This window comes from Falco peregrinus, chromosome 7 (genome assembly GCF_023634155.1).
Source record: "Falco peregrinus isolate bFalPer1 chromosome 7, bFalPer1.pri, whole genome shotgun sequence".
Taxonomy (NCBI): Eukaryota; Metazoa; Chordata; class Aves; order Falconiformes; family Falconidae; genus Falco; species Falco peregrinus.
This window is the reverse complement of record NC_073727.1, coordinates 2,448,159-2,474,796: the sequence shown is the minus strand read 5'-3', so window position 1 is coordinate 2,474,796 and position 26,638 is coordinate 2,448,159. Positions and strand designations below refer to the sequence as shown.

Here is a 26,638-nt window from a genome sequence, read left to right as displayed (position 1 = left end):
CCCACTAAAGCTTCAGGGTGAGCAAGGATGGGTCTGCAGACAGGCACTGTGCTGGGGGAGGGACGCAGCCCCCGCCCCAAAGGCTCCTGCAGGAGCACCGTGGCATGGGGCAAAGGGACTAGCAGCAACACAACAAGAAGGCAGAAAACAGGCAAGTGCTGCTGTGCAGGGAATCACTAAATGGTGGAAAAGAAGGAAACTGGCTGGCTGTGGCAAGCAAGAAAAAAGGCAATGGGGGGCTGGAGCTGAGACAGGTTAGAAAGGAAGATCTCTGAGGCCGCATCTGTTCTTAATCACACCCAGGGCTTTTCTCTGGTGCTGGGGTCAGCTGGCGGAGGAGACCTTGTGTCCATACCATTCCACCCTCTCAGCTGTCAACAGGTGATGGCTGACTCTGCATGGTCTCCTGGGAGCTCTTCCTGGCTTGTGCTAATTCCCAAGTGATGCCCAGAAACCTGCAGGACAAACGTTCATTTGCACAAGCCAGGAACATGCCGGGGACCGCCCTGACCATTGGATTCCCTTGCCCAGGTCCAGTATTGCTGTGTCTGCACAGCCGAAGTCTTTGCTTGGCTCTCGCCATGGCTTCCCTCACCTGGACCTGATGAAACCCTTCCCTCACAGCTGCCAGCCCCCCAGTGCCTGTCGCGAAGGACCCATGGCTGGGGGGCACACATGCACATGGCTGGGAGGGGGGTCCCTCTGCAACCTTGGCGAGGGAGGGCTGCTGGCACCACAGAAGTGCGGGCTTGGCCAGGCTGAGCATTGAGCATAGGCTGCTTGTTGCGGCAGGCTGATGGAGAGTGATGGTAAGAGCCATAGAAGCTGGTGCCGGCGATGCTGATGGAGAGGTGAAGCAACGCTTTCCTGCAGCATCAGGTGCTCCCTGCTGCCCATGTCACCAGCCAAAGCAGTAAGGCAAGCTTTCACAGGTTCTCCATCTTTGTCCCTCCTCCTGCTCCAGGCCAGACTGCAAAGGCAGAGATGATCAGTTGTGCCTCTGAGGCCAGCGGCTGGTCACGCCACCAAGTACATGTTCTCCAGGACAGAAACGCATGTGGCAGACGTTTCTCCTGCTCCTGGTTTAAATGTACCTTGGAAAACTTGCTGTATTAACGAGGCTGAGTTGAAGTGGTCATGGACACTTTTGGATGCTACATACATACATGCGCATCTTCTCTTTAAGATTCTCCCTTCTCTTATATCCATGGCTTTCAGCTCAGGCAGTGCTTTGATACCCCAGTGCTGATTTTTGACTCGAGCACTTGCAGAGACTGGCTCCTTGTGCTGGTGGGAGCCTGATCCATTGCCCAGCTGCCTTCCTCAGGGGAGAAGTCACAGAAGAGCTTCAGGAGCAACTTGCTGTAAAGCTGCTTATTTAGTGAAAGTGAAAGTGAAAGTTAAAATCAGCCTGAAGCCTGGAGGAAGGCAGCAGCCATCACCTGGAGGTGCTGCGATGGAGATGCAATGGAGGTGCTGCGGTGGGGGTGCTGCGATGCGGGTACTGTGATGGAGATGCATGGGGGTGCTGTGGTGAGGGTGCTGCAGTGGGGGTGCTCCGATGGAGATGCTGCGGTGGGGGTGCTGTGATGGGGGTGCTGCGGTGGGGGTGCTGCGGTGGGGGTGCTGCAGTGGGGGTGCTGCGATGGGGGCACTGTGATGGGGGTGCTGTGATGGGGGTGCTGCAATTGGGGTGCAATGGAGGAGCGATGGGGGTGCTGTGATGGAGATGCAGTGGGGGTGCTGCGGTGAGGGTGTTACGATGGGGGTGCTGTGATGGGGTGCTGCAATGGGGGTGCTGCGATGGGGGCACTATGATAGAGATGCAATGGGGGTGCTGCAGTAGGGGTGCTGCGATGGAAGCGCTGCAATTCGGGTGCTGCAATGGGGGTGCTGCGATGGGGGTGCAACGGAGGCGCTGCAATTGGGGTGCTGCGATGGAGTGTTGTGATGGGGGTGCTGCGATGGGGGTGCTGCTGCAGCCCCCGTGCCCAGGTGCCCATCGCTGAAAGGCAGCCCTGGGCCAGCACAATCCCCCCAGCACCGCTCAGTCCAGCAGCTGAGCTCAGACAGCACCTACTGGCACCTCCCGTGTGCCGCTGCGGGGGGTGTTGGCCCAGGCCGGGAAGCAGTGACAAACCCGACCTTCCCAGACTGCCGTGGATGTCCTGCTCATTTTCCTGGGAGAGGAGAGCTACCCTGGGGCAAGCTGTATTAGGGAAGGGAGGGACTCTTGCAGGGGACCAGGGAAGGGGATGCTGGTGCCAAGGGAGTGCCTTGAGTGGAGATGGGGGCAAGAAACAAGGGTAAAACAAAAGAAAAAAAATAAAGAGAAAATAAAGAGAATAGGAAAAAAAGAAAAGAAGAGGAGAAAAGAGAGATAATAGGAAAAAAAAGAAAAGAAAAAGAGAAAAAAAAGAAAAAGAAAACAAAAGGAAAAGGGGGGGAAAGGTGGGTGGGAAGGAGGGGAAGAGGGAGGAAAGGAGGGGGAAAGGAAAAAAAAGTCTACAGGTACTAGCAAGGAACAAACTGGAGGTCATCACTGCCTCAGCTCTGCATGCAGGGCCATTCTGTACCCCTCAAGCCCCAGTTCAGACAGCCTTTCAAGGCGCAGAACATTTAAGTCCATAATTTTTCTTTTTTCACCAAGTTTTACGTGGCACTGAGGAAAAAAACCCACCACATCTCTTTCATTCTTGGCTGCAGCATTTTAAATCAGAAAGGAAGAGGAGGTGCAGTTTCTATCTGTCCGCCTTCAGGCACCCCCAGTGCAAACCCTGGCACCGATGCTTGTAACTCCTGACAGTCGTGACTGTCACAACAGCCAGAGAAACAGACCAAGACCCCTGCAGCTGTGGGGCTCCACAGCACAAACCTGAAAAAGCCCCCAGGGCACCCATAGGTCCTAACGGCCCTGAGCAGCCTCAGCTGGGACCCACACCCACGCCCCTGCCCAGCAGCTCCATTGCAGCTCAGCCTTGGGCTGCCTTGCAGGTGGGTTGGGTTGGTCCTTTTGGGGTGGTCCTTAGGTTGCCTGCAGCCCCGGCCTTGGAGCACCCTTTTGTTGTGCCTGGGGCTGCTGTGAGGAGCTGCTGCTGGCACCCAGCTCTGCTCTGTGTGCCTGCTGGGGTCTCCGTGCCCCCCTTTGGGGGCAGTGCTGCTCCCTGAGAAAGGCAAGTGCTCTTGTTACTCTTCCATTTCTTGTCCCTCGGTAGCTATCTCCTCCAGGGTTTTTCAACAGAAGTTCTTGTTATATGTATGTATATTTTCCCCTGCTTATATTTGTCTCAGAAGTGACCTCATCTAACATTTTTCTCAGGGGAACAGGTCTGCATTTATGACCATAAACCGATTTATCTGCTCATAAGAAGATGGTGCAGCCTACTGAGCCACCCTCTGATCGAGGCTTGTCAGGAACCCCTGCTTGCCAGCCACAGGGCTCCTGAGCCTGCTCACCTCCTTGCTGTCTGCAGGTTTCTGCTTACAAGCTGGTTTTTGCTTGTGAAGACTCAAGCCCACTGATTTTATTTTTTAAAAAATATGTATATTCCTTTTCTGTTCTCAGGATGGTCTCACGGCTTTTCTGAAGTGCTGCGGAGGAAATCGCTTCACTGAAGCATCTCTGCAAACTGCTGACTGATGATGAAATCTTGCTGGGAAGGAGCAATTTTGAGCAACAAGCCCTAGCCTTCTCCAAGGCGTGCAGCCGCCCGGGCGGTGGAGCTGGGACGCCGTAGCACTCGTCCTGCTGCTGTGGTCAGAGCTATTTTCCAAGCACTTTTATTTTAAGACACCACGAACTTTGGGGGCCAAGTCTGACTTTTGTTGAGGGTTGGAAGGGCAGGAGCGTAGCAGGGCCAGCCTGGTGCTGTGCACCAGAGGTCTGAGTAAACCACTAGGACCTGCAGAGATCCCACTGCATCTCTGGGTAGCCTTGTGCTGATGGTCAGGATGATAGAAGTAGGGGAGCTGGTGTAGACTTTGAGGGGGGTTGATTGGTTTTAAATACTGATTTCCTTTCCTGTTGAGTGTAGGGGTTGACGTATAAAACACCTGGCAGGTGGATCTGCCTTTGGAAGCAGAGCATGCTCAGTGTGGTGTGTGTAGGGAATGAGCCCATGGCATAATGGCTTTTAATGTTGATGAGTTTTATGAAGTGATTGTGATGCCTCTTCCTTGAAACACTTCTGCTCACTGTTGTAGGGGGTGTATTGCAAAAGAAGGTTTCACTGCTGTGCCCTATTGCCCAGGGCTGCTCCTGCATGAATCCTGCTGAGTGAGGGATGTGTTCCTTGAAAACACTTACCTGCCTGGGGAGCACATCTCTGCCCCGATAGTTTTCTCTGGTTGGGCAAGTGCCCTGTTTATGGTGAGTAAAATCAGAGGAGATTTACAGCCCACGCTGATATAATGTGATCCAGCCATGACAGACAGTCCTTTTCTCATCACGAAGGATGGATCTAGTTGTTAGTACTATATTTTATTACGGTAACAGGCAGGTTTGAACTGCACTTGTGAAGGATGGATGTGTTAGGAAGGAAAACACTGGAGCTGTTGTGGCTCACTGTTGTGTTAAGGAAAACTGTCTTGCACATCACATGTGGGCTATTTTACACAGCAGAAAAAACCCAACCCTTGCTGTCGGGGTTTGCTCTTTTCAGGGTGCATTTCCTAATTTTAGAGGTGGAATTCATGCGTTCTGCTTCTCACATTGTTGGTGAGGTCTCTGAGAAAGCATCTGTGGTCAGAGCAAGTCTTTGCAACTAGTACTAGCCCTGCTTCTCCTCAACTCCCAGTTGCTCACAGACAGTTGTTCAAAGTGGGTCTTAAATCTGCTGTTGTTTATACACAGGAGCTTTGCAGGGCCATGTGGTAGAGTGGCAGATTATACAGTTTATAAATAATCTGGCTGCAGTTATAGCCTTTCTGTGTCTTTAAATATATATTTATATATATGCACACTTGGTGAGAATGATACTGTGTAGATCTATGTGACCTGACTGTCACTTCCACAGACTTTAAAACAAAATAAGTGATGTTATGCTTCAACTTGAGTGACAGTCCGAGCCCCTAATGCTGGTGAGAGGTGTGGAGACTGACAGCCAGCCCCCCATATGATGCCTGGCCCCCGCTACATGCCAGCAAGGTGCCTTAGACCGAGAGTCCCGAAGCCCTGTGCTGGTGGCACGTTGGGATGCCTGGAAGCTGCAGTGGTCAGGCACGAGAGCAAGCCTGCAGTGATGGCTCTACCAAGGCTTGCGGATTCTGACTGTTGGCAAGCCTCGACAGAATAACCAGATTAAAACTGTTAACACCATAGCTTTCCCTAAAACTTAATTAGTAGGAAGGAAGAAAAGGAGGACGGGCAGGCCCTGCTTTGAAAGTTGAGTTGCAAAAAGTAACACCACAATAACCCTGAAGAGTGTTTGGACTAAGGCAATGTAGGTGTTTGGTGTTCAGTGGAAAATATGGTGAGAGGCTGATGTTGCAGAGCTGACGGTGCCTCTCCAAGGAGCGCAGGGCTGGGATACTCAGAGGCTTTTTCTGACAATCTCATCATCAATCAGCCCTTGTCAATTTGCTGCCAGTGGGTTTCAAAAAGGGGTGGTTGATTTTACTGCTGACCCTTCTGAACGCCTGTTCTTTAGACACCTCCTGATGTTACCCAAGGGAGGAATTCCAGTCCCTCCAAAAAACAAGCTTTCTTCTAAGGCACCTCAAGCATCCCAGGTCCAAACCAGAGGCTACCCCAAATCACCAGATGTGCTGGGGCAGATCCTCATCTACATCTGCAGGAGCAGGAGGTCTTGGGCACTGCGTGGCAGGGCCTGGGAACTCTTGTAGGTTGCAAAAAGCTGCCACAAGAAGCTGCATCTCACCTTCTTGAGGTGTAAGGCCCTTGTCTTCAGCTGGCTTTCCATGGGCACATTTGGTCTCCAGCTTGAATGAGAAAAGCAGTCTACTGCATGACCTTGGAGAGGCTTCAAAGTGCTCTGTGAGGATCTAGATATGTGCGTGTGCATACATGTCTCAAACAATAAACGCATTTACTGTAGGCAAAAATGGCAATGCTGTTTTCAGTTATGGCTTTCTTATGCTTCCTGCTAGAGCTGCCTTGCTTCACTTCTGACTTAACCAAAATTTCTTCTTTGGCTGCAGTTTTCCCTTGTTGCTGCCACTTTCCATTGTGCTTCACTTGCCTCAGGCTTAGCTTGTTTCTGAGAAGTTATAGCAGAAAGGTCTTGCTGGTTTTGACTAACCTTAGGAGAAAACTGATGTTTTGTCTTAAATTTCTGACTGCAGTAGTGTTTGCTATGTCTAACACTTCCAGGTTCTGAAAGGCAGTCTGGAAATTCAGCTGGAGGATCGACATGCAGCAAAGGCTGTGGGGTTTTGCCTTTGAAAAGTAGTGAAATAATTCTGAGTTATAGGTTTGAAAATCCTTACATAGGAAAGGATAGAGGCTGGCAGAAACAGCCTGGAGAAATGGTCTTTTCCTTAAGAGGAAGGGGATGGGGCAATTGTGTTGAATAAGGAGAATTAGGACAGGTAAGTGGATGCACAAGCAAGGATGCAGGATGTGGAAAAGTGGGTGAGTGAAGTTTGTATGGTAACATACACAGAAGAACCAGTTAGAGGGACTGCTGTCTAAAATGTGCCACGATATACACAATTTTTCAATAACTGCATTTCCATATGGTCAGCCAAAACCTGTGTAATATGTTGCCAAGGTTGTTCCCTGCTTTGGCCCACAGAAAGTTACCAGCTTTCAGCTCGTGTTGGCTGTGCTAGGATTGCACATGGTTAAGACTTGTCTGATGTGGAGGCTTTTAACAGGAGCACGAATATTAGTGTGGATGGAAATGCATGGCTGAGCACCCCAGACAAACACAAAGGGTTCAAGGAGCGGCTTGCAACGGCCGCAAAGCCAGCTTATGCACTTCCCACAAAAAACTAGAGGACAAAGAACTAACAGAAGCCTTGGATAAGGTGACAAGTTGATGACCAATAGTACTCTACAATAACCAGCTAAAGATAACCAAAGGCTCAATTTTGCCTGAAACTCTCGAGGGGTAAGGCAGGACAGTACAAGGTCATGGTATCCACTGCTAAAGGGTGTGGAAGGTGCCACCAAAACCAGAGAGTCCAGGTTGCACAGTGAGGCTGTGATGGTGTTATCCCATGGGCTTCCTGCTGCACACAGATGATCCTGGCCAGATGGATGCATACAGCTCTGCATGGAAGTGTTGATGGGGAGAGTAGGAGTGGGTAGAACCAACTTATTGGATTATTTTTATTAAAAATCACCTTCCCTGTCTGTAAGGTCTTGCAGTGAGCTTTCTTCCACTAATTTCCCACAGTGATGGAACTAAATGTTCCATCTCTGCTAATGATTCATGTAGGAGGTGATATATATCCATGTGCTGGCATTTTATATATACTTTAGTTGCCTTTAAAAAAAAAACCCTAGATAATTAGATTGCAAAATTGCTGTGTTAAAGGAGTATTCATGCTGATGTCAGGCACTCCACTGCTGCAAATTGAAGTTGTCTGTTAAAGCTTTCTGCTGCCCTCCTGTAGGAAAGCTACTGCAATCGAAATATTTGCCATGTTTCTCATTTTCTAAGTGCTCAGCTCAAGATCCATGTTGCCCATTTGACAGCTGCATCGAATGCTGGCAATTATAGGTGACACTGCTGCATTTAAGCATATGAAGCGCCACAAAAAGTGCTATAAAGAAAATCAGGCCACCCAGGTTTCGAAGCAGGCTTTCTGCGTGAGAGGTTCTTGCTGACCTGGATGCTGCAGCTATAAAACGAAGGCAGCTCTCTGCTCTTGCCCAAGTCTGGAAAACTTGTGCTCTGACTGCAATCCAGGTGCCTTTTCTCCCTTCCTACCTGTCTCTGTCCCTGACTGTGCTGGGTGGCCACATGGGCTCTGCAAAATGGCTATCTCTAGCCACTGAGGGCTTGCAGAGGTCTGCTTCTAGCGCAAGGGGCTGCTTTCCTGGGTGCCTTTTGCTCTTGTGGAGATGGGGGGGGGGGGGGGGGGGGGTGTTGATGCTTTGCGGGTGACAGAGTGCAGAGAAAAGCTAGGCAGGAGGGTGATATTTTGACATCCATAATGATACAAAAGTGATGCTGCCCAAGCAGAGTACTGAATGGATGTTACGGGTTGTGTGTTACTGCTACAGTGACTGAAGAAAATAAAGTTTACAGAAGGAAGATATTGGCCATATAATTGTGTCCTCATTCACCCCTGCTGAGCTCTGCTGTTGCCCTCCTCTCTGAAGGGGGGGCTGTGCAGGTGAGTGTCTGGGGTCTTGTACCCGGCAGCTCCCACAAGCGCTGCCGTGCTGCTGCTGCAGTGCTGTGGACACTGCTGGCTCCCGGCCAGCCTGTGCAGAAGGGAAATGTGCCAAGGCATAATCAGTAAGTGAGAACATCTGGGGAGAATACTTTCTGCTTGTCTCATGAAACTGAGCTTAGAAGCGCATTGTTGGTTTTGGTGTGTCCCCCGCTTCTTTCTCTCACAAGAGTGGGGCAGGGGTTAGTTCTGGGTTACTTAAATGCTTACAACAATGTCCTTAACATAGAACTTGGCAAAAAGGTTTGCAGAACAGTCAATGATTTTTTTTTAGCATGACAGCTGCCTTAATGTGGTTGAAAGTAAGTGGGTAGTGGATCCCTATGAACCTTCTTGCTCCCTTAAACCTAGGGAAATTTCCTTGCTGCCAAAGGGTGAATCTGTTCTGTTCTCCAGCAACAAAAAGCAGACAATTCTCCTTAAAATACACAGAGGGGACTGCAGACACAGATCCTCTTCACCGTGTGCCCATCCTAGTGCCTCTGGTCGAGCCCCATCCCCTCCAGCAGCGCGGGAGGGCTAATCCCTGGTACTGAAGGCACCCGGATTAACCTGCTGCAGGATTAGGATGCTTGAGCTGTTGTTAGGAGATTAATACATTTGGTTGTCAACATTTGCTGAACTTGGCCTGAAAATTATTTCCAGTGAGGTCGCTGCCCCTTGGGCACAGCTTGCCTGGCACGTTAGGAAAGGCTATGGTTAAAGCAAGAGGCTGCGAGGGTTAAATGGGAGCTCTGAGCATGCAAGGATGCGTTTTGGGTTTAAACTAGACGTTGCTGATGAGGGCAAAAAGGCTTTGGTGGTCTCATCTGTTGCTGCTGAGCTCTTGCCTGGCCAGGGAGGTGGTCGGGTCGGTGGGGGGTGCCTGTCTTGCGGTTTGGTGCAGGTGAGGGCATGCAGCATGCTACCTTAGCCCGGGTGTCAAGCCCTTCTGCTTTTCACAGGCTCTTTTATTTTGGGTCACTTGGCTGGAAGCAAATGTAGCCACTATCCTGGCACTAGTTTTGTTCACCTATTTGTGCTGATGTCCAGATAAGAGAGAAACAGCTCTGTCCTAGGTGACATTAGAGCTTTCCTTGGTGAGGAAAAGTGGCTTTTTGGTACTTTGCTTTCTGGAGTTTCCCGCTGATGACAGCATGTGCCATGAAGCTGGTGAGCTGCCCACAAATGAACTTGTCTCAGTTCCTGCATGGTGCAAAATGAGTTTATTTTAAGGGCAGGGCCTCCGCAGCAGTAGGTACCTGTGGGGAGAAAGCAATTGGCTTCCACTTTCTGTGCTGGAACTCAAGCTGTCTGTCCTTGGAGTGTCTTATTTCAGCTGCTAGCAGGAGAATTCATCTTTTAAAACAAACAAAAAAAAAATGAAACAACAAAACTTCCTTTTGTCAGCACAGTGTTAATTCCAGCACAAAGTCTGCTCATGCTAGCTCAGCACCTTGTAAATGCTTACACAGCTTTCTAGTGCACGGGGTAGTGATAGTGGAGCTGTGGTCCCATTGCAGCTGGTCCCACTGTTGTGTGTGGACTGGTGCCTGGGGTGCACTGATGCCAGTGGAACACACCATAGTGCTGCAGGGAGTGTGCGTGGGGAGGGATGGGCATGGCAGATCCTTGAAAAGCAATTCTTTTTCCCTTTTTCTTCTCTGGGAAATCACAAATGAGGGCTCTAAAGACAGACCTGTCTTTAAAGGTTTTTGGTGATACAGGGAATATGTGTATATTCCTCTTATCAGTGGGAAACTGCCATGATGGTAAAATAACTGTTGGAGTGAAACAGTTCCCAGCTGTTGTGACCCAGGTGGATAAAACTTGCATCTGCTTCAAAGCAGCTTGTCTTGAAAAGTGAAACACCGGCTGCGGGGTGGAAATGGTTCCAATTATTTCATTCAGCCCTGTGCCTGAGCATCTTGATTTCAAGACACCCTTCCAGGATGTGGGTCAGGGCGTGCTCCCCTCTGCGCATACCAGCGCTGGCAGCGGCTGGTGGCTGGAATGTCTGTATGGCATTTGTCACACACCTGACAATATCATTTTTCTTCCTCAATGGGCCAGCGAGGATATTCAATGGAGATTCCCACGTGGAAGACAGAAGTCTGAAAGGCCCTTTGGCGAAGGGACACTAGACAGGTAGGGCATTTCCCTAAACGCTCGCTCCGTTTGACATGGGTATCCCCGAGCGGGGGCTGTGCCAAGCAGTCCCATCCTGGCAGAGCTGTGCAGCCCAGCAAAGCAAGGGCTGTTGGGTTTTAACACATTTATAAGCACTAAGTACATTCCTCTGTATCCTACCAACATTCTTTAGGGAATTTCTGTAAAGCTGCATGATAAAATAATTTTGAATATTTTATCCAAGGCCTGTGTCACAATTTATTCTGAAAAAAAGAACTTTTGAAACCCAGAATGTGGGCTTAGAGCTTCTGCCTGGCTTACTGCAGTGCAAGGACAAGGCTACTGCTGTGGTGGCATCGCTCCCAGCCGTCTCGCTGCAACAAGGCAGATGCATTAAGAAATAACCAGCAAGAACACAGGACAGAAAAAGGTGCATGGGTTCTCCCACGTGCAGAAATTACCCTGGGTTTGGGTCAGCGCGGACCTAGCTGGCCAGCTCTGCCTAACAGGTGTATGTAACATGGCTGTCTAAGTGATGAATTTCAGACTACCCATTTGATGGATGAAAATGTCCGATACTCTGCTTGAGGTTGTTTGAGCTATCTGAATAAAAACATCTGTATGCGTATACACACTACGTAAGTGGCCCATGAATAAGATGTGATCCAGTGTGAAAAAAGTGCATTGTGGATGTTAATATACTAGGAGTAGAGGGCCATACTATGGATGTATCTGTCAGGCTTGTATTTCAGCCCGTGCTTGGTGTAACAGTGCTTATAAACGTGTAACCTGAAGGTGGCTTCTAGGAGATGGGGGGGGGGGGGGGGGGGCGGGTGTCACAGCGTGCATATCTGGGGGGTGCACAAAACAAAAACAGGAGGAAAAGATGCTCACTCCACCAAACCATGAGGTCAGGCCTTAGTTTTCTTCAGGGAACTGGTTATGTACAAGCAGGTTTTGTTTGTGATCAGTGTGGGGCACAACACGTTGTCTGGCTGATGTGAAATTATCACGCGTAAGCCGCTGGTTTCCCCACCAGATACCATCGAAGGGCGGACCTCAGACCCACGCTGATAAGGTAGGCAGTGACAGCGCTGGCGGGGTGCCCTGTCCTACCTCCCAGCTGGCAAACCCAAGTTCATGTCGGCTTTGTACCCCTATCCCAGGTTCCTCGGAAGCCCCAGCAGGGTCCGTCCCCAGCCCAGTGATGGTTCTTCCAGTGGGTGAGGCCAGAGGCTTGTTTAGTCACTGCCTTTATGTTGATGAGAGCCCAGCAAGGCTGCCCGCCTGTAGGCACTGCAGTTGCACAAGATAAATGATATTTTGATGCTGAAGCATATTTTTAGTTGGCTGTAACAGTTTAAATTTGAGGGGGAAATACATAAAGTGAAAAGAGGGGATGTGGTGAGACTGGAGAGGTGCAGGTGGAGACTGATGAGCCAGTGTGGCTGCTCTGACTCCGTGGGACTGGCTTGCAGGGAGGGGCGGGATCCTTTCCTATATCTGAACAAAAATTTACTTGTGCAATATGCTTGAACCCAATCTCGTTGGGGGGAAACAAAAATAATCCTAGAGAAGTCTATTTGGCACTTCAGGTTTGGGGTCATTTTATCACCTATACTTCCCTGATGGTTCTGATGTTGGGAAGGTTTTCCCAGGGGTTTCTAGAGTCCATCAGAGTTAGGAATTACTTAAAGGCTATTTCTGAGGGCAGATTTGTGGATTTTCAATGGAGTATGCACAGCCTGCAAGGAACAGATGTGAGGTATCAATACACAGGATTACTATACATGCGCTTGCCATGCAAGAGAAGCTACTTGTGTCTTGCAACATCTAACGCTATAAAAAAATATAAAAGAGGGCTGCAGCTTCCAGCTCCCTCTGGGGCTGTGGGAAGGTCTGTTATTGCTCACAGGACCCAGAGCTCACCGTGTCTTGCATCTCCAGCTTCCCCAGGCCCCGGCTGTCCCCTCTCCCACCCTGGCTCCCATTGTGCGATGCCTTTGGCACGAGAGGGCTGGGTTTCCCTCCTCCTGGTGGAGCTGGGAAGCACAAAGCAGGCGAGAGCACGCACCCACGCGCTATTGTCTGCCAGCAAGCTGGGAGCGTGCATTGCTCTGCTCCAGCTGTTATAAAAGTCCCTCGTTAAGTAATCGCGTTTCTCTTGCATAAGTGCTTGTTTTTGGGAGGCTTCAGCCAACTGGAGGCTGCGGCTCAGATGGAAAGCATGCCAAACTACTGTGATTATCTTTTTTTTTGAATAAATATTGCATGGTTATTTATCTGCTGTGAGTTGTATAAAATCTCTTTAGATAAGGCTGAGCGGCAGAGCCTCCCCGGCGCTGGTGGTAGCTGAACTACAGCTGCAAGGCACTGCCAAAAAGCCCTCCTGGATCTTTGTGAGTAATATTTCTGATTCCTCTAAAGGGTGGTTGTGGCTGAAACTGCAGGCAAGGAAATATTGCGGATGATAAATTAGAGGGAGGCAGGAGGTGAGAGACAGTCTTGAAATCACTGACCGGTTTGAAAAGGCAGCTTTCCTCCTGGGCTTCCGTAAGCAGGCGTGGGCTTCTCCCAAGTGTGTAATCAAGTCTCTCCCAAATATGCTAATAAAACAGAAATGTGTTGAATTCAATTACAGGGCTGTCAGGAGGATGTAGATTTGGCCTGACAGTGAGATCCACTAGTCCCATGTCCTGGTTTGGAGTGGCCAAAAGGCAGTGTTCAAGGAACAGATATAAGAATAGGACAAGTGATGTTTCCTCTCCTGCATTTTCCTGGCTTTCCAAAATCTGCAAGGCAGTTATTTCCGGAGTCAGAAATTATATCTTTAATAGTACAAGTAGATTTTTCTTTTCAGAATTTCAGTCATTTGTTGAAGACACTTTGTTTTGGGATGTGACTGACATAAGCCTAATAGGGATTTGATAGCTGGAGTTAAATGAGCTCTTTCACGTAGGATTTTAATTTTAGAAAAAGGGTGATTTTTCTGTGTAGATGTAACGGGAAAGGGAAAAGCTTGTATGGATTTACAGAGAATGGCACCTCCCCTCCCATTTCCTTGTGAAGTGTCTACTTGCAGCTTGGTCCATGAACAAAGCCTGGAACTATAAACTGTGCACTGAAGTGGGAGCTGGAATTTTAGCCCAATGCCGAGTGCCTTGGAGCAGCTCGGTTGTTATTCCTGCCAACTCTGGAAGGCATTGAAGTGCCATTGCATAGAGAAGACAGCTCAAGTGCTGAGCTGCGAGGGGAAATAAAGCTGTTGGCTATAGTGTGCATGCACATATGCTTACTCTTATAGGTGGCACAAAATTTTTCCTTGACAGAGTAAATGCTGGACTAATGGAGAAAGCTTGAGAGAGCTCAAGTCACTACTTACAATCCTTGAAAAAAACATAGTATGTAGCTTTTACAATCTATAAAGTTCTTGAGACCTGCTAAAGCATTAAATCTCATTTGCAGCCAGCAGACGAGGAGGTAATACCACCATGAAAAGATATTATTCTGTAGGAGTTACAGGATTAGAGATGTAAATGAAAAGCTGTATTGAACTAAAAGGCACTCAGCTGCAAAGCCAAGACTTTGGGAAGGAAATGTGAAAACATTAAAGTGGGCAAAATTGATAGGCCTGCTGGCTTCAGTAAAACTGCAGTGGTGATGGCAGATAAGTTTTACACGTCCTCACTTATTATTTAGACCTTGAAACCTTTGGAATACATCCATAGGCAAACCTGAGCAACGCCTCTTGTACTGTGCTGGTAAGGGAAGGGTGGTGGCAGAGCAGGGCTAGCTGGGCACCCCATGGTTTCCCGCAGCATTCCCGCAACCTGGCAAGGCTACTCTGCTTCTGTGGGTCGGGGCCATCCAGAACCTGGGCAGCCCCCCCAGATGTTTGCTTTCCATCTGAAACTTGGATGGGGGTTCTTTAGCCATTAGTGGTAGGGGCTGGTAGAGGTCGTTAACAGGATCTGAGGCACTAAGACAAGTTTTTCCCCCAGATCATTGGATAACTTCATGGATCTGGAGAGTTTTCAGCTGTAAAAACCTGTGAGAGACTATCAAAGATACTACTAAAGATACTAAAGAAATCCTTGAGCTGCTGAAGAGTGTTCTGGGGAAGTATCAGTTGCTTGCCCTGGTTCTGGGCTGCTGGCACTGACTGTTGTCAGGAAGATGCTGGTTCAAAGAAAGATGCTCCTAGCTCAAGCAAGGCCTCTTCAGTCATTACGGAAACACCACAAATAAAAGTCGGCAGTCAAACCTGGGGTATTTACAATGTTATTTCTGAAACAGTCCCTGCGATATGGAACGAACCCAGGCACAAATTAGGACAGGCAAACAATACCTCTGGTTTGTTGCAGGGTAAGATGGATGCTATACACAAGCCGAAGATTCTGGTGATGTTTCTGTCTCTGGCTACTTTCACAGTCATGGTGATACTGAATGCTGGAAATGCCACTGGGGCATTCAAAGGTAAGGCAGGCAAATCGTCTTTGTTAGAGGTGGGTTCCATGCATTAATCATTTAACGATATGAAGTGCCTTAGATGGGTAGATCTGTTACCTCGTTGCTTCTCTAAATACACCCTGATCTGTGGAAGGTGGAGGTAGCTGGTGCATCTTCCACGTGTTACAGCCAGGTGCCTGAGCCCTGCCCAATCCCTTGAAATCCAAAGAAATGGTCCTGTTCCCGGTGAACCTGGATCCAGCGGAGGGTGAAAGGCAGACTTTGCGTACGCTGCCTTGGTGGAAGCTGTTCAGGCAGCTGCAGTGGGTTTCAGGAGGGCAGGGGTGCTGGGTTGGATACTACCCAGCTGAATCTGTCAGGAATGGGTATTGTGCTCCTCCCTGGCTCTGTAGGAGAGGGAAGGCCCTTAGGGTTCCCCACAGGGACAGTGATCCCGTAATGGGTGTTCAAAGGCAAGCTAACTGCAGCACGTGGCTTGATTTAACCTAGGGCATCCTGTCGTCTCCCTCAGATCCACTGAAGGGTGGACGACTGCAGGGTGAGGGAAAACAGTCTTTCCCCATCCTTGGTATGTAGTAACACTTTTGCCTGCAATAACATTCATCCACTGCAGGTCTGTTCAGGACAACCCCTGGAAACATCTCAGCCAAGTACAACACTGACTTCACCCCAGCTGGTTGGACTTTCCTCATCTGGAATGTCATCTATGCCTGGCAGCTTGCCTGGCTTCTCTACGCCTTGTCAGGGATCTGTCGAAGGTATTTTCCCTGCTTACAGTATAAATGAGGCTCTTCCCTGCTGTAGCTCAGCCTTACCCACTTTTCTGGGTTTTCTAGTCCGAGTAAGTCCCCTGTCCTTCCTCTTGACATGGCACACCAAAGCTCTGCTGCTGGAGCATATCTGAGGCTCAGCATCCAAAGCTGGGAAGCAGTTTGGAGGTGCAGGAACTGCTCTAACGTGTGGACAGGTTACCAAGCACACAAACTGTTCCTTGAGGTCTGGTTTCCGCTGATTCATGTCATCTGGCAGAGCTACCCAGTAGCTGTGCTCACCTGCTTCTAGATGTTGAGAATGCACAGAGGCGAAATCGATTAATTATAGAGCGAATGCTTTGAGTTTATATTCTATCAGAGAACTGACATCGGGAAGTCTCGGGTCACTGAACCGGGCTTGAAGCTTTTCCTGAGGCTATGGGATTGATAACTGCGCACGCAGTACCGTGCAGTATCTGCAGTATCCTGTGCTGCCTTCTGTGGGATAGACTGACATGGCAGCTCTGCTGCCGAGGGGGACTAGGGACCTGCTTAGCTTGAGTCTCGTGCATTTGATGATTTCATGTGACTTATAAGAAGTTGCTCAGTTGATACTGGCCAACACTGAAGGCTGAGGGAAGAACGATGTATATGTTTGTCCAGAAGTAACAAAGTCCATATACATGTATGTGCACACACACAATACATACATACACATGCTATGATCCCATAAGCCTTTTCCCCTGGGAGCTGGACCAAAACCCATGACCATGACACTGCTACTCCTACCAGCGGCACAAGCTTTGCAGCATCTGTGGAGCAGCCCTTGGTACCCATTAAATCCATGGTGGTGCAGAGACCAGCAAGAAGTTCCATACTGTGGGACAGCACCCTGATGGGGAAAGCTGCAGCGTCTCTGCATCAGAAGGGTGCAGAGCAGAAACAGTCTGGTTTAAGCTGAAATATTGAACTCTGATGTAGAGTCCCTGTCAGCATGAGGAAAATGAGTCCAGGGAAGTTTAGTCAATGCAGGCATTGTTTTTTCTTTCTCTGTATCCATTTTTTCCTGGCAGGAATGAACTTGGATGTGTCTACATAAAGCCAGACTTGCTGCCAATACCTTTTTATGTGGTGTGGATTCTGAATAATGGCCTCAATGTTGGATGGCTTTTCCTGTGGGACCGAGAGTAAGTGGACTTTTGTTACAAATGCTTCCCAACCCTCCTGCTGGGGCTGCCCCAATGCTCCATTTTGCCCATTCCCCTATGTGTGAACACTTAATCATACCTGTAAAACCCTACGGCAGGCCTTGGCAACAGGTAGCCTTCAAAAATTTGGGGTATTTACACCATGTTGTCATCTTGCCTGTGAGGTGGGTCAGTTATTGAAGCCCAAGATCTCCTCGAAGCTGCTGTTCTTCCATGATTTTTCCTCCGCAGGTAAGACAGGAGCCATGCCTCTTCATAAATACAGTTAAGCTCCTTGCCTTGGATTGTTTGCTTAATCATGGTCACATGAAGGGCTTTTAATAGCACCACTGTCAAGGGGTGAAGAAATCAGTTGCAGTCGGGAAAACAGCTTTGTGATTAACAGAGTAAAAGAGTAGTATGTCAAAATGAGGGCTACGCATAGCGATTACCTTAATTAAAGGCCGATTGACTTAAAGACAGTAAAGGCTAAACGCTAAAGCTGTGAATGAAGGCATTGTGACACCACTGAAAAGTGTTTTATCTTGTGTACATGCATGTTCTTTGTCCTAGATACCTCTTCCCAGCCCTGGTGTTCCTGGCAGCCCTCACTCTGACCACGTGTGCCTCCCTCTTCATTTCACACCGAGCCCTGAGCATCCATTCCTCCTGGTTCGCAAAGGGTCACAGAGCTGAGCTCTGGCTCATCCGCGTCCTAGTAGGTGGCATTTGGCAAGCTGTGCTGTTGGTATATGCTAAAAAAAAACAACCCTCTGTGCAGTGCTGAAGGTATCAAGAATGAAAGATTCAATGGCAGGAGATCAGTAAGGGAAAACTTCTGCCCTAACCTGTGCCTGCTGCAGGGGCACACAGCACAGGCTTCGTTGCATCTCTTTCCTACTGGATATCATGGGAATGATCCAGAGCAAGGTATATCCCTGCATTTCACTAGCTGCTACAGAATGAGGCTTTTGGCAAAGGATGTAAACTTCAGCCCAGACTTGTGTTTGGGTTGGAAAGAAAATTTCTTATCGAGGGAGAAGCTGTTGCTAAGGGTGGCTTCTGTTGTAGCTGGTGATGTCCCTGGTATAGGACTACAAAAAGTTATAGATTTCTTTATATGGGGAAGTGTACACTGGTCAAGGTTTCAAATGCAGCTGCCTTTCTGAGTTTTCCCAAAGCTTGGAAGAAAATGGCTTTATTGCTACCCCTTAGAGGAGTGGGTGTTTGTTTTTGGCAACCTGCACAGGGGAAATAAGAGAAACATAGTCATGCTCCATCATTCCCTGGTTCCCTCCTTGTGCCCCTTTCCTAGCTCAAACCTGCTCCCCCAGTCCCTGCTTCCCCATCCAGGGAGTTGGGAGGGTTTTCAGCAGAGGGGGAGCCTGTGAAGCTGGGGGGCTCTGCACAGAAAAGTTCCTACCAGCCCTGCTGGAAATGAGCCTGCATCTCTTGGCACAAACTGGGAGTGGGCTCCATTCTCTGCATCTTGTATTGTGTTTCCTGAGGCACCAGTACACAGGGGAATGGGAATAGCTGGGTTACCTGTGCTCATCCAGGAGTGACTCCAGCCCTTGCTACTGCCTGTGGCAGGTTCTGTGTAGCAAAGAGGTTTTCTGGGAGGTAGTTGGAATGCAAAAAAGCTGTTCCCTCTGCCTGTCACAGCAGCCTGCAGCGACTGGGCTGGGCGGCCAGGCAGACTGGGCGTTTTGGGTGCAAGGGGCAAAGCCCTGCTGGGGTGGCTGGGCTTTGTACAGGGAATTCTGCAGCCACCACTGGGATGGATCTCTGGGGTACTTTGGGGACTCCAAGGCTTCAGCTCCTCCCCATGCTAAGGGACTCTGCCTGCAGCTAGGTCCAGAAGGCTGGCTCTGCTGCCCAAGGACCTGTGGGTCACAAGGCAAGCAGGAATTGCCTTCACCGCCGTTGTCATCTTGTGCTGTGTGGCAGGTCCAGAACGGGCTGGCACTCTACGGAACGTGGACCACCATTGCCACCCTGCTGAACCTGGCTGTTGTGTTGACCTACAAGTGGAACGTGTCCCACGAGACAGCAGCCACTGCTTCGCTGAGCATCCTTGCTCTTGGCCTAGTACTATGGTAAGCAGCCCCATGGGTTCCCACCAAGCCTGGAAGACCCCTTCCACCTCTTTCAAATGGGTTTGGCTACGGCCCCAGTTCATTCCTAGGCTGTCCCCGCACCAACGCTGAGTACAGAGGCCTCTGGTAAAATCCATGGCAGACAAACAGGGAGCCTGGGCAGAGGTTTCTCCTCCCCGACGCTCAGCAGTGCCATAAGCACCTGCAACGTGCCAGGGACAGATGCTGGGACCTGCATAAGCCCAGCCTGCCCTAGGTTTGCAGGTGAGGGCTTCCTACAGAACACACACGAAACATGGCTTTATTCTTTCCCTGAACTTACCCTAGAGAACTTCTTTTATTAATCTTCTGAATCTTAGTAAATGAACAAATTTGGATTTGGGTACAAACTGGCCTGCAAAAAAACCAACCCATTCTTTGTCCAATTCCTTACTTAAACTTTCCAGGGTGGGGGGGAGAATACACAGAGAAAATGCTTACTTTGGTCACTTGTTTTCTTCACAGGTTTTATCTAGAAAACTTCTTTCTTGACAAGTACGTCCACTATAACCTGACAATCTACCCAGTGGTCATAATAGCTCTGACTGGCAGCACGTGCAAGAACTTCTCATTGTCATCCCCAACGACGAATGGCATTTTTATAGGTGAATCTCTTGGACTGGTTCCAACTCCTGTAAAAGGCCACATCTTCCCTGTGTATGAGGGGCAGAAAGACAGAATTACCTCTTGTAGTGTTATTTATAAAAAGCAGAACTAGGGATTCATTAGAAGGTATTCACTTTGCAGAGCAGAGTAGGGCAGAAATCACTGTCCACGAGTGCTGGGACTGGGTTCAAACCCTGCATTGCCCCAGGTTCGCTTCCCGGTGCAATGGGTTTGCCCTGTGATTCTCCATCATCTACCTGGATCCTCTGCTGGTAACTCCATCTGAGGCAGTGCTGGGATAGAGGCTGTGGATTTCCATTTGCCCTACGTTATTTGGGATCTGTATCGGAGACAGTAGTGCATACGTTTCTGACCCAAGCAGGGGTTGCATCTAAATTTCACAAAGCAAAACGCTGCGCGTGCTGCTTTCCTATGCAGAGCTCGGGCTAGCCTTAACAAGTTTTGCTGGGATTATTTGGTTGCTGCAGGCCACTGTAGCAGAGTGCAGTCACCCATGGTAAAAGGGCTTAATCCATCCGAATACTGAACAGTCGCAGTCTGGTGCAAGCTGTACCATCATGAGTAGCTGGCATGAAAGGGACCGAGCTGTGTGAATCCTGCTGCAGCACTTTGAGATGCCTACCCTCGCCTCAGGGCCGGCGGGAGGGAGCAAGTTCCCACCCTTCAGCCTTCCTGCTGCCACATACCAGTGGCTAAAGTTAATTTTTAGACTGGCACCACCATTGCGACCACTCCAGTATGCATTCCCTTTTGCTGTAAGGGCAGCTGGAGCCTGGCAGTGCCTAAAAGCACCCAGCCAGGACCCGGCAGAGCTTGTCTGTCAGGGGTCTGAGGGCACTGGAGACCCATCGCCTGATGGTTGCGGCCACCAGGAATGCTGAGGGTATGTGTGATCCCTGGTAGGCAGCTGTGTTCCTCCAGGAGGTATGTTTTTGCCAGCAAAACTTCATTCTAAGTGCTCCGGCTTGTTTGACTGGTAGGGCAAGAATGTGGTTTTCTCAAACTCATGCATGATTCTTCATAAAAAATTTAATAACACACTCCAAGAAAAAGCACCACCACCACCACCACCCCTTTTAGACATCCCTTGACCTGGAAGCATCAGGTGAGTTTGGATACCAGTGAAAGTCTGGACTTTGAAATACAACCCTGATGTTGTGCTGACACATTCTGTGTTTCTTTTCTAGTTGTCCTGCTGGCAATGACTTGCTTGATCTTTGCTGTTCGGCTGGGACTAGTCACGTGCAGACACTGTCGGAGACCACTGGAAGCATCAGAAACCCCAGACCCATCAGGCACAGTGGCCTGAGACCTCTGGTGTGTTGTGACAGATACTTCAAAGGGGGGGGGGGGGGGCGGGGGGAATAATTAGGTGTCTGCTGGTCCTTCCTTCCAGTATTGATTCCCTTGTGCTTTTCTCTATTTCTTTCCATTGTAAATGCGGATGGCTTGCGTCTACAAGCCATGTTCCTTTAGATTAGCTCCTCGCAGCCCCACCTTGACTCTGCACCCTCCTGCATTAGGTTTGATTCTGGACCAGCGCAGGGATGGGCTCTCAACAGCCACTGGGCAGGCTTGTGCGAACAGATGTTCATATTCTATCCTGGAGAGTTTATTTATCTTGGAGTGCAGCTGTCAGTGAGCTGTCCCCAGGGGTGAAGGTGAGCAGTTGGTCTGGCGCTGCCTTGGCCACCGAGTGCTAGGTACCGGCAAGCCCCGGCGGTGTGAGCCCATCTGCAGGCAGGGGCTGCTCCCATTCCTGCTTCTCTTTGTGATGGGAGCAGGTACCACAGCTCTGGGGCTCTACCTTCGTGGTGTCAGCTCTGATGCTTGATGTCCAAGGGGGAGAAGAGGAGACACTGAATAATTCTGACAATTGCAAGCCCTCGAACCTCTTCCAGCTTGTTGTAGCTTCAGAAACCAAAGACATGTTTGCTTTTCAGCATGCAGTAAGGTATCTGAGTCTCTGCCCTGGTTTTCCCTGACATTCTGAGTGAAGTTGGTCACTGTCAGCACCCCTGTGGACCCACAGTAACACAGCTTTGTGCTGTTCCTGCCCCACCTGGGATCAGACAGGATCTGGGCCAGATGGGAGCACTGGGCTGCCTTTCCCTGGCTGTGCAGGGCCAGCAGCTTGCCCTGGCTGCGTGCCTCCAGCTGGGCAGGCTTCGTAGCCACTCTGGCAGGAGGCTGGGTGTACAGGTGAGGTGATACCTGATCTGGGGTAAAGCCTGCTGCTTCAAAGGAAACTTGTTGAATTTTAAAAAAAATAATAATTTGAACCGGTAGGGCGAGTTCATCCTGGATCAGCGCTTTCTCATGTGGCTTCACCACTTCTGAGCTGGTGTTAGGAAGCTTAAAAGCAGATTGACTGAGTTGTTGGGCCACTGCCTCTGTTCCTGTGCCTACCCAAGAGGTGATGGTGCCTCACTGGTGTCTGGACAGTGTCTCTACATGGCAGGCGCATTCAGATGCTGAATATTTTTCAATACTATTACAAAGGTAAATTTTTCTAAAATAACACATGCTATTGTTTACACTTAAAGAGCAAAAATCAGTCTAATGTAATTTTTGTCACTCTGGTGTGTTTTCTTTTCAGATAAATCAGCTAATTCCACCACTTGTCTACTAACTCTGTAGATCTAGTGCAACTGTCCTAGCTTCTCTTTCACTTGTCCCCTGGGCTCCATGGTGACTCTGGTCCCTTGCTTGAGCCAGCTGCCCCCCTGCCCTGGGATGCTCCTGGGTACAGCTTCTCTCACCCATCACACCTTCATCAACCTTGGAGGTGAAGACTTGGACGATGTACATTCCTATGTACGACTTAAACTCCTCTGCCCAGCACCCTGTTCATTAAACTTCCATTTTATAAGCTCTGCGTCCCAAGGGCCCAGCTAGTAAACTCCCAGCAGCTTCCCTGTAAGCTGCTGCCTTTAATACAGTGGTATTAAATCCCCTGGCGTGTGGATTAAGGGGTCCAGGTGGGGTGGGCAGTTGGTGTGAGGCTGGGCAGCCTCTGATGTGCAGGAAGCTCTGGAAGGTTTGTCATTCTCCCAAGGAAGAGCTTCTGGACCAGGGCATCTGCACGGCCCTTCCACAGGACGTTATGCAAAGCCTTCAGGGCTTTTGCTGTGTCTGTGCTGGCCAAATGATGAGGAACAATATACCACATGACACAATTAATGTATTAGCTTCGAAAAGTCAACAGGGCTTCTGTAGAGGGAAGTCATGTCTCCTACTCTGAGTTCTCCAAAGTACTCAGAAAACACATAGGTAAAAGTGAACTTCTTTTATGTGGCCGCTGGCCTCTAAAAAGCTGAAGAACTATGGCATAAAAGACATCGTAGGTGATTGAAGCTGGGAAATAGAAGGGATGTTTTTCTCCAGGAAGGGAGGTTGCTGGTGGCACGTGTCATTAAGCCTAGGCTGGCTAATGTAGTCATTAAAACCCAAGAGGCAATTCAATGATGGACGATTATTTAGGACACTAAAGGAGAAGGCTGACTGGGGAATTGCAAAAAGCTCTTAGGAAACCAAAGGTGGGCAGTGCAAATGATGAATAAATAACATTGTGGGCATGTACCAAAGGATGCCTAAGGGGAAAACCAGGCTGCATGTCACCTCTTGAGTGGTGTGCTCTGAGCTGGTCCCTGCCACTTGGATGCAAGAGCTTGGAGCTATGGTAGCCAGTCCCACCCCAGTATTTCCACATGTGGCAGCAGCAAAGGCAAATTGTATCTCAGGGGTGGTTAGGAAAAGATTAAAATCGAGAATACCCTCGCCCCTCTCTAAAGCTGCTGTGCACCCACATCTTGAGGGCTGTGTGCAGTTCTGGTCCTTGTGCGTCCAGGAGGTTATTAAGAGTTTGGGAAAGGTTTGGAGAAGAGCATTGGCATCAGGAAGCAAGATGTCTCCTTGCCCACCTGTGCACCCCAGAGCTGAGCAGCTCAGGCAAGGAGGTGTGTGAGCCCCTGTCCCCGGCCACCTCGCACGTGGTGCAGGGGAGCCAGCAGCCAGAAGAGGCTTAAAGGCTTTTTGCTGAGCAGTGATGAGGTACTGCAGCAGCGCACAGTTAATCTTTTGCAGACCTCCCTGACAACTGCCCCCAAATGATTATATTGAGCTAACCCCAGCACCTCTTTGGCCACCCATAAATAAGCTCCTGGTCCCCAAAGGCCCCCCCCCAAGCACTGTCTCCCCGGAGCTGGGGCAGGCATAGGTTCCCATAGCTGTCCCAGCACACAGAACTCCGGCCAGCTTTAGGGAAAGTGGCTTTCCTCACATCTGCAGCTGGAACAGGAGCCTAAAAATACTCCCCCTGCCCCCTTTTCTTTTAGCTGGGGTGGAGAGAAACAGATGAAAAATAAATGTGAACCTTCCTCTTCCAGCCTTGGCGCTAAAGATAGCCTTGAAGCTATTTATAAAGATTTTTTTTATTTCATTTTGTCTTTTTTCCTGAAATGTTTGGTTTTCATTTGTTTTCAAAACACACTGATACGTAGTTTTGCCCACAAGAGATTTTTTTTTTTAGTTTCAGCAAAGCTGCATTTCATGAAGCTGGAAGCCTGCCAGCTTCTTAGCAAAAAATAATCAGTCCAGCATTTGTTTCCGTGAGTGATTATAGGATTTGGGTGAATTTTACCAGATTAAAATTTCTTGGAAAGCTGGTGGCCTTTAAAACCCAAAGCTTGAAAAATTATTGTTATTTCTGAAAAGGCAATCCAGGGCCCTGGCAAAATCTCATAGCCCAGCCCAGGATGCCACCCGGGTCACCTGGGCTTCCTCGCCTCCCTGGGGGGCTGGAAGATGGATGGGGCTGGCAAAGCCAGGCATGATGTGGTTCCCAGGACATGACAACATACTTTGCTTTCTAATACCAAAACTAGGTTTATACTTGTCACCCTCTGAAGGGATTTGCCCTGTGGCTAAATGGGGGCATAGGGACAAGCAAGGTGATGGATGGACCACCCCAGTGCTGAGTGCTGGGGTGCTTGGGGATGCCTCCTTCTCCTGGCTGGGGACAGCCCCTGCTCTGTGCCTGGCTGCCTGCATCTGAGGATGACCCATCAGTTCAGCAATATTTACTCCAGAGGGCTGCATCAGCTGGGCTGGGTGTTGCTGATGCTACAAGAGAGTTGTTTTCAGTAAAAAAAGGTTCCTGGGAAAATCTGATTCAGAAGAATGTTGCATGAAAGAAGTTGTGGGTCAGGACAAATATGCATTTGAACAGAGAGAGCAAATGTGTTAATTCAAAAGGAATTTTTTTAGAAAAAATAGGGTTGTGAGGCCCTGGAGCAGGCTCTCATTAAAGCCCATGTGGCTTCCAGAGAAAAACATGCCTCACTTCTTGGGTTAGGGCTCAGCCAGCTCCTCCTCAGCCACCGTGAGAGCAGCTGATTTGGGTGCTGGGACCAGGGCAGGCTTTTCTTCGAGGAGGCATTCAGTGCTCTGGGCAGGGTCCCCGGAGACCAGCCTGCCCACAGTCCCAGGGCACCACGCTCTCCTCACCATCCTCCTGGCTCCACAGCACAGCCTTTCCTGCCGGGCTCCCGAAAACCAGAGCACCCAGGCAGAGGAGACATTGTGTTGTGACCTAATTTGTTCTCGGCTTGACTAATTGAGTACTAAAACCCTCAGTACTAATTACTTTATATTAAAGCATCTATGAAATGGAATAATAAATAAATAAAACTGAGCCCGCTGGAGAGAAGAGATGTAGCATCATGTTGCAAAGCAGGATTGCTTTCCATCTGCAGTTCAAAGAAATTCTGCAAACCCATTGCCCGGCTGCAGCCAGGGGCAATGGGCAGGGCGAGATACAGTCAGCAATGCTGGGATACAGGCACAAGTGGCACTGGCCACACTGGCCACCATGACCACCAGCAGGAGAATGTGGATGAAACTCTTGCTGGTACCTTGTCACTCCTCAAGGCATCTCATCAGAGGAGCATTGGCCTTGGAGAGGAAACACAACGGGGGCTGGCTTGAAATGCGGCGGACCCGAACACTCGTCGTCTTTTTTGGTTTTGAGGGGTTTGAGGGTTGGGGCAAATCCAGCCCTCGCTGGCTGCGCCTCCCGTTCCTTATCTGTAAAGCAAAGCTGAACAGGACAAGCCTCTCTGTACAGGACTGTGAAGATCTCCAGATAAAAACATCAAATACATATGACGATGATTAAAGGCATCAGCACCCTTTGCTATGCACACAGTCTAAACACGCTCGGGCCATCCTGGGCTCTTTGAAAACTGTTAGATGTTTTCAAGCTAAATATTTATTTTATTTGCGTAGAGCCAGGACGGCCCCCTGTCGGGACATTAGCTCAGCTCCCTCTGTCAAAGGCATCTCAGCAAAAAGTTACGGGCTCAGGCGGGACTTATGCATTGGCTGAAAACATGGGAAAAAAATGTTGGAGCAGCCCAAGAGCCTGACCCTGCTCCCGGCAGAGCTGGAACGCCAGCCAAGCATGCATCAGCCGTGTGATAGCATGATGGGCATTCCCCATTGGAAACTTTGACTCAAACCCCATGAATAGCCACACAAGGATGCTGTGTTTGCTCCCTCCTCTCTGGGGAGGAAGGGTCTTGAAGACTTTTGCCCAGACAGCTGGTAAAATGTGATGTTCAACCAACCAAGAGGGGATGTTGCCTGCTCAGGGTGGGACTCATTAGGGTTAGGGAATGCTGGAAGCAACAGTGACATTAGCTGGTGACAGTTTGTCTGCAAGTTGTTCTAATAAAAACTTGAGATTAAAAAAAAAATGGGCTTTACTGGGAAGTACTTAGCTTAAGTGACCCATGGCATGAATTACTTCCAAGAGAGAAAAAAAAAAGTGTGTGTGTGTTTGTGCCTGTGGTTGCTGTTGCTTCCCCTGGAGACAATGTGTACTTTGCCACGTGTTCTGCAGGAGCAGAATAACGGAATCATTTGCCATGAGATGGCCCCAGGGCTGAAAGGAGAGCAGAGGGGTCGAGCAGAGATGTCCAAGAGC

General features: G+C 49.3%; 1 protein-coding gene across 8 annotated transcripts; it reads left to right on the top strand.

The window, feature by feature from the left end:
- The first annotated feature begins 1,411 nt into the window (after nt 1-1,411).
- Nucleotides 1,412-26,393, top strand: LOC129784918 (uncharacterized). Of its 8 annotated transcripts, none has more exons than XM_055811033.1 (10): nt 1,412-1,501; nt 3,566-3,698; nt 10,420-10,494; nt 14,841-14,952; nt 15,560-15,704; nt 16,772-16,885; nt 17,459-17,603; nt 18,836-18,984; nt 19,489-19,628; nt 20,838-22,271. In XM_055811033.1, exons 4-10 carry the CDS (start codon nt 14,847-14,849, stop codon nt 20,957-20,959), a joined length of 921 nt encoding a protein of 306 aa, XP_055667008.1. In that variant the 5' UTR covers nt 1,412-1,501; nt 3,566-3,698; nt 10,420-10,494; nt 14,841-14,846; the 3' UTR covers nt 20,960-22,271. The 8 variants fall into 8 exon arrangements, with proteins under 8 accessions (XP_055667008.1, XP_055667011.1, XP_055667013.1 ...); XM_055811036.1 differs by having other exon boundaries at nt 1,422-1,473; XM_055811040.1 differs by having other exon boundaries at nt 1,433-1,487.
- The last annotated feature ends 245 nt before the right edge of the window (nt 26,394-26,638 follow it).

Excerpts from the sequence above, each read along its gene's own strand:
- LOC129784918 (XM_055811035.1), top strand. The coding sequence starts at position 14,847 with ATGGATGCTATACACAAGCCGAAGATTCTGGTGATGTTTCTGTCTCTG. Across the intron at positions 18,985-19,488 it reads GCTCTTGGCCTAGTACTATG|GTTTTATCTAGAAAACTTCT; the intron begins GTAAGCAGCCCC and ends TTTTCTTCACAG. Across the intron at positions 19,629-20,837 it reads GACGAATGGCATTTTTATAG|TTGTCCTGCTGGCAATGACT; the intron begins GTGAATCTCTTG and ends TTTCTTTTCTAG.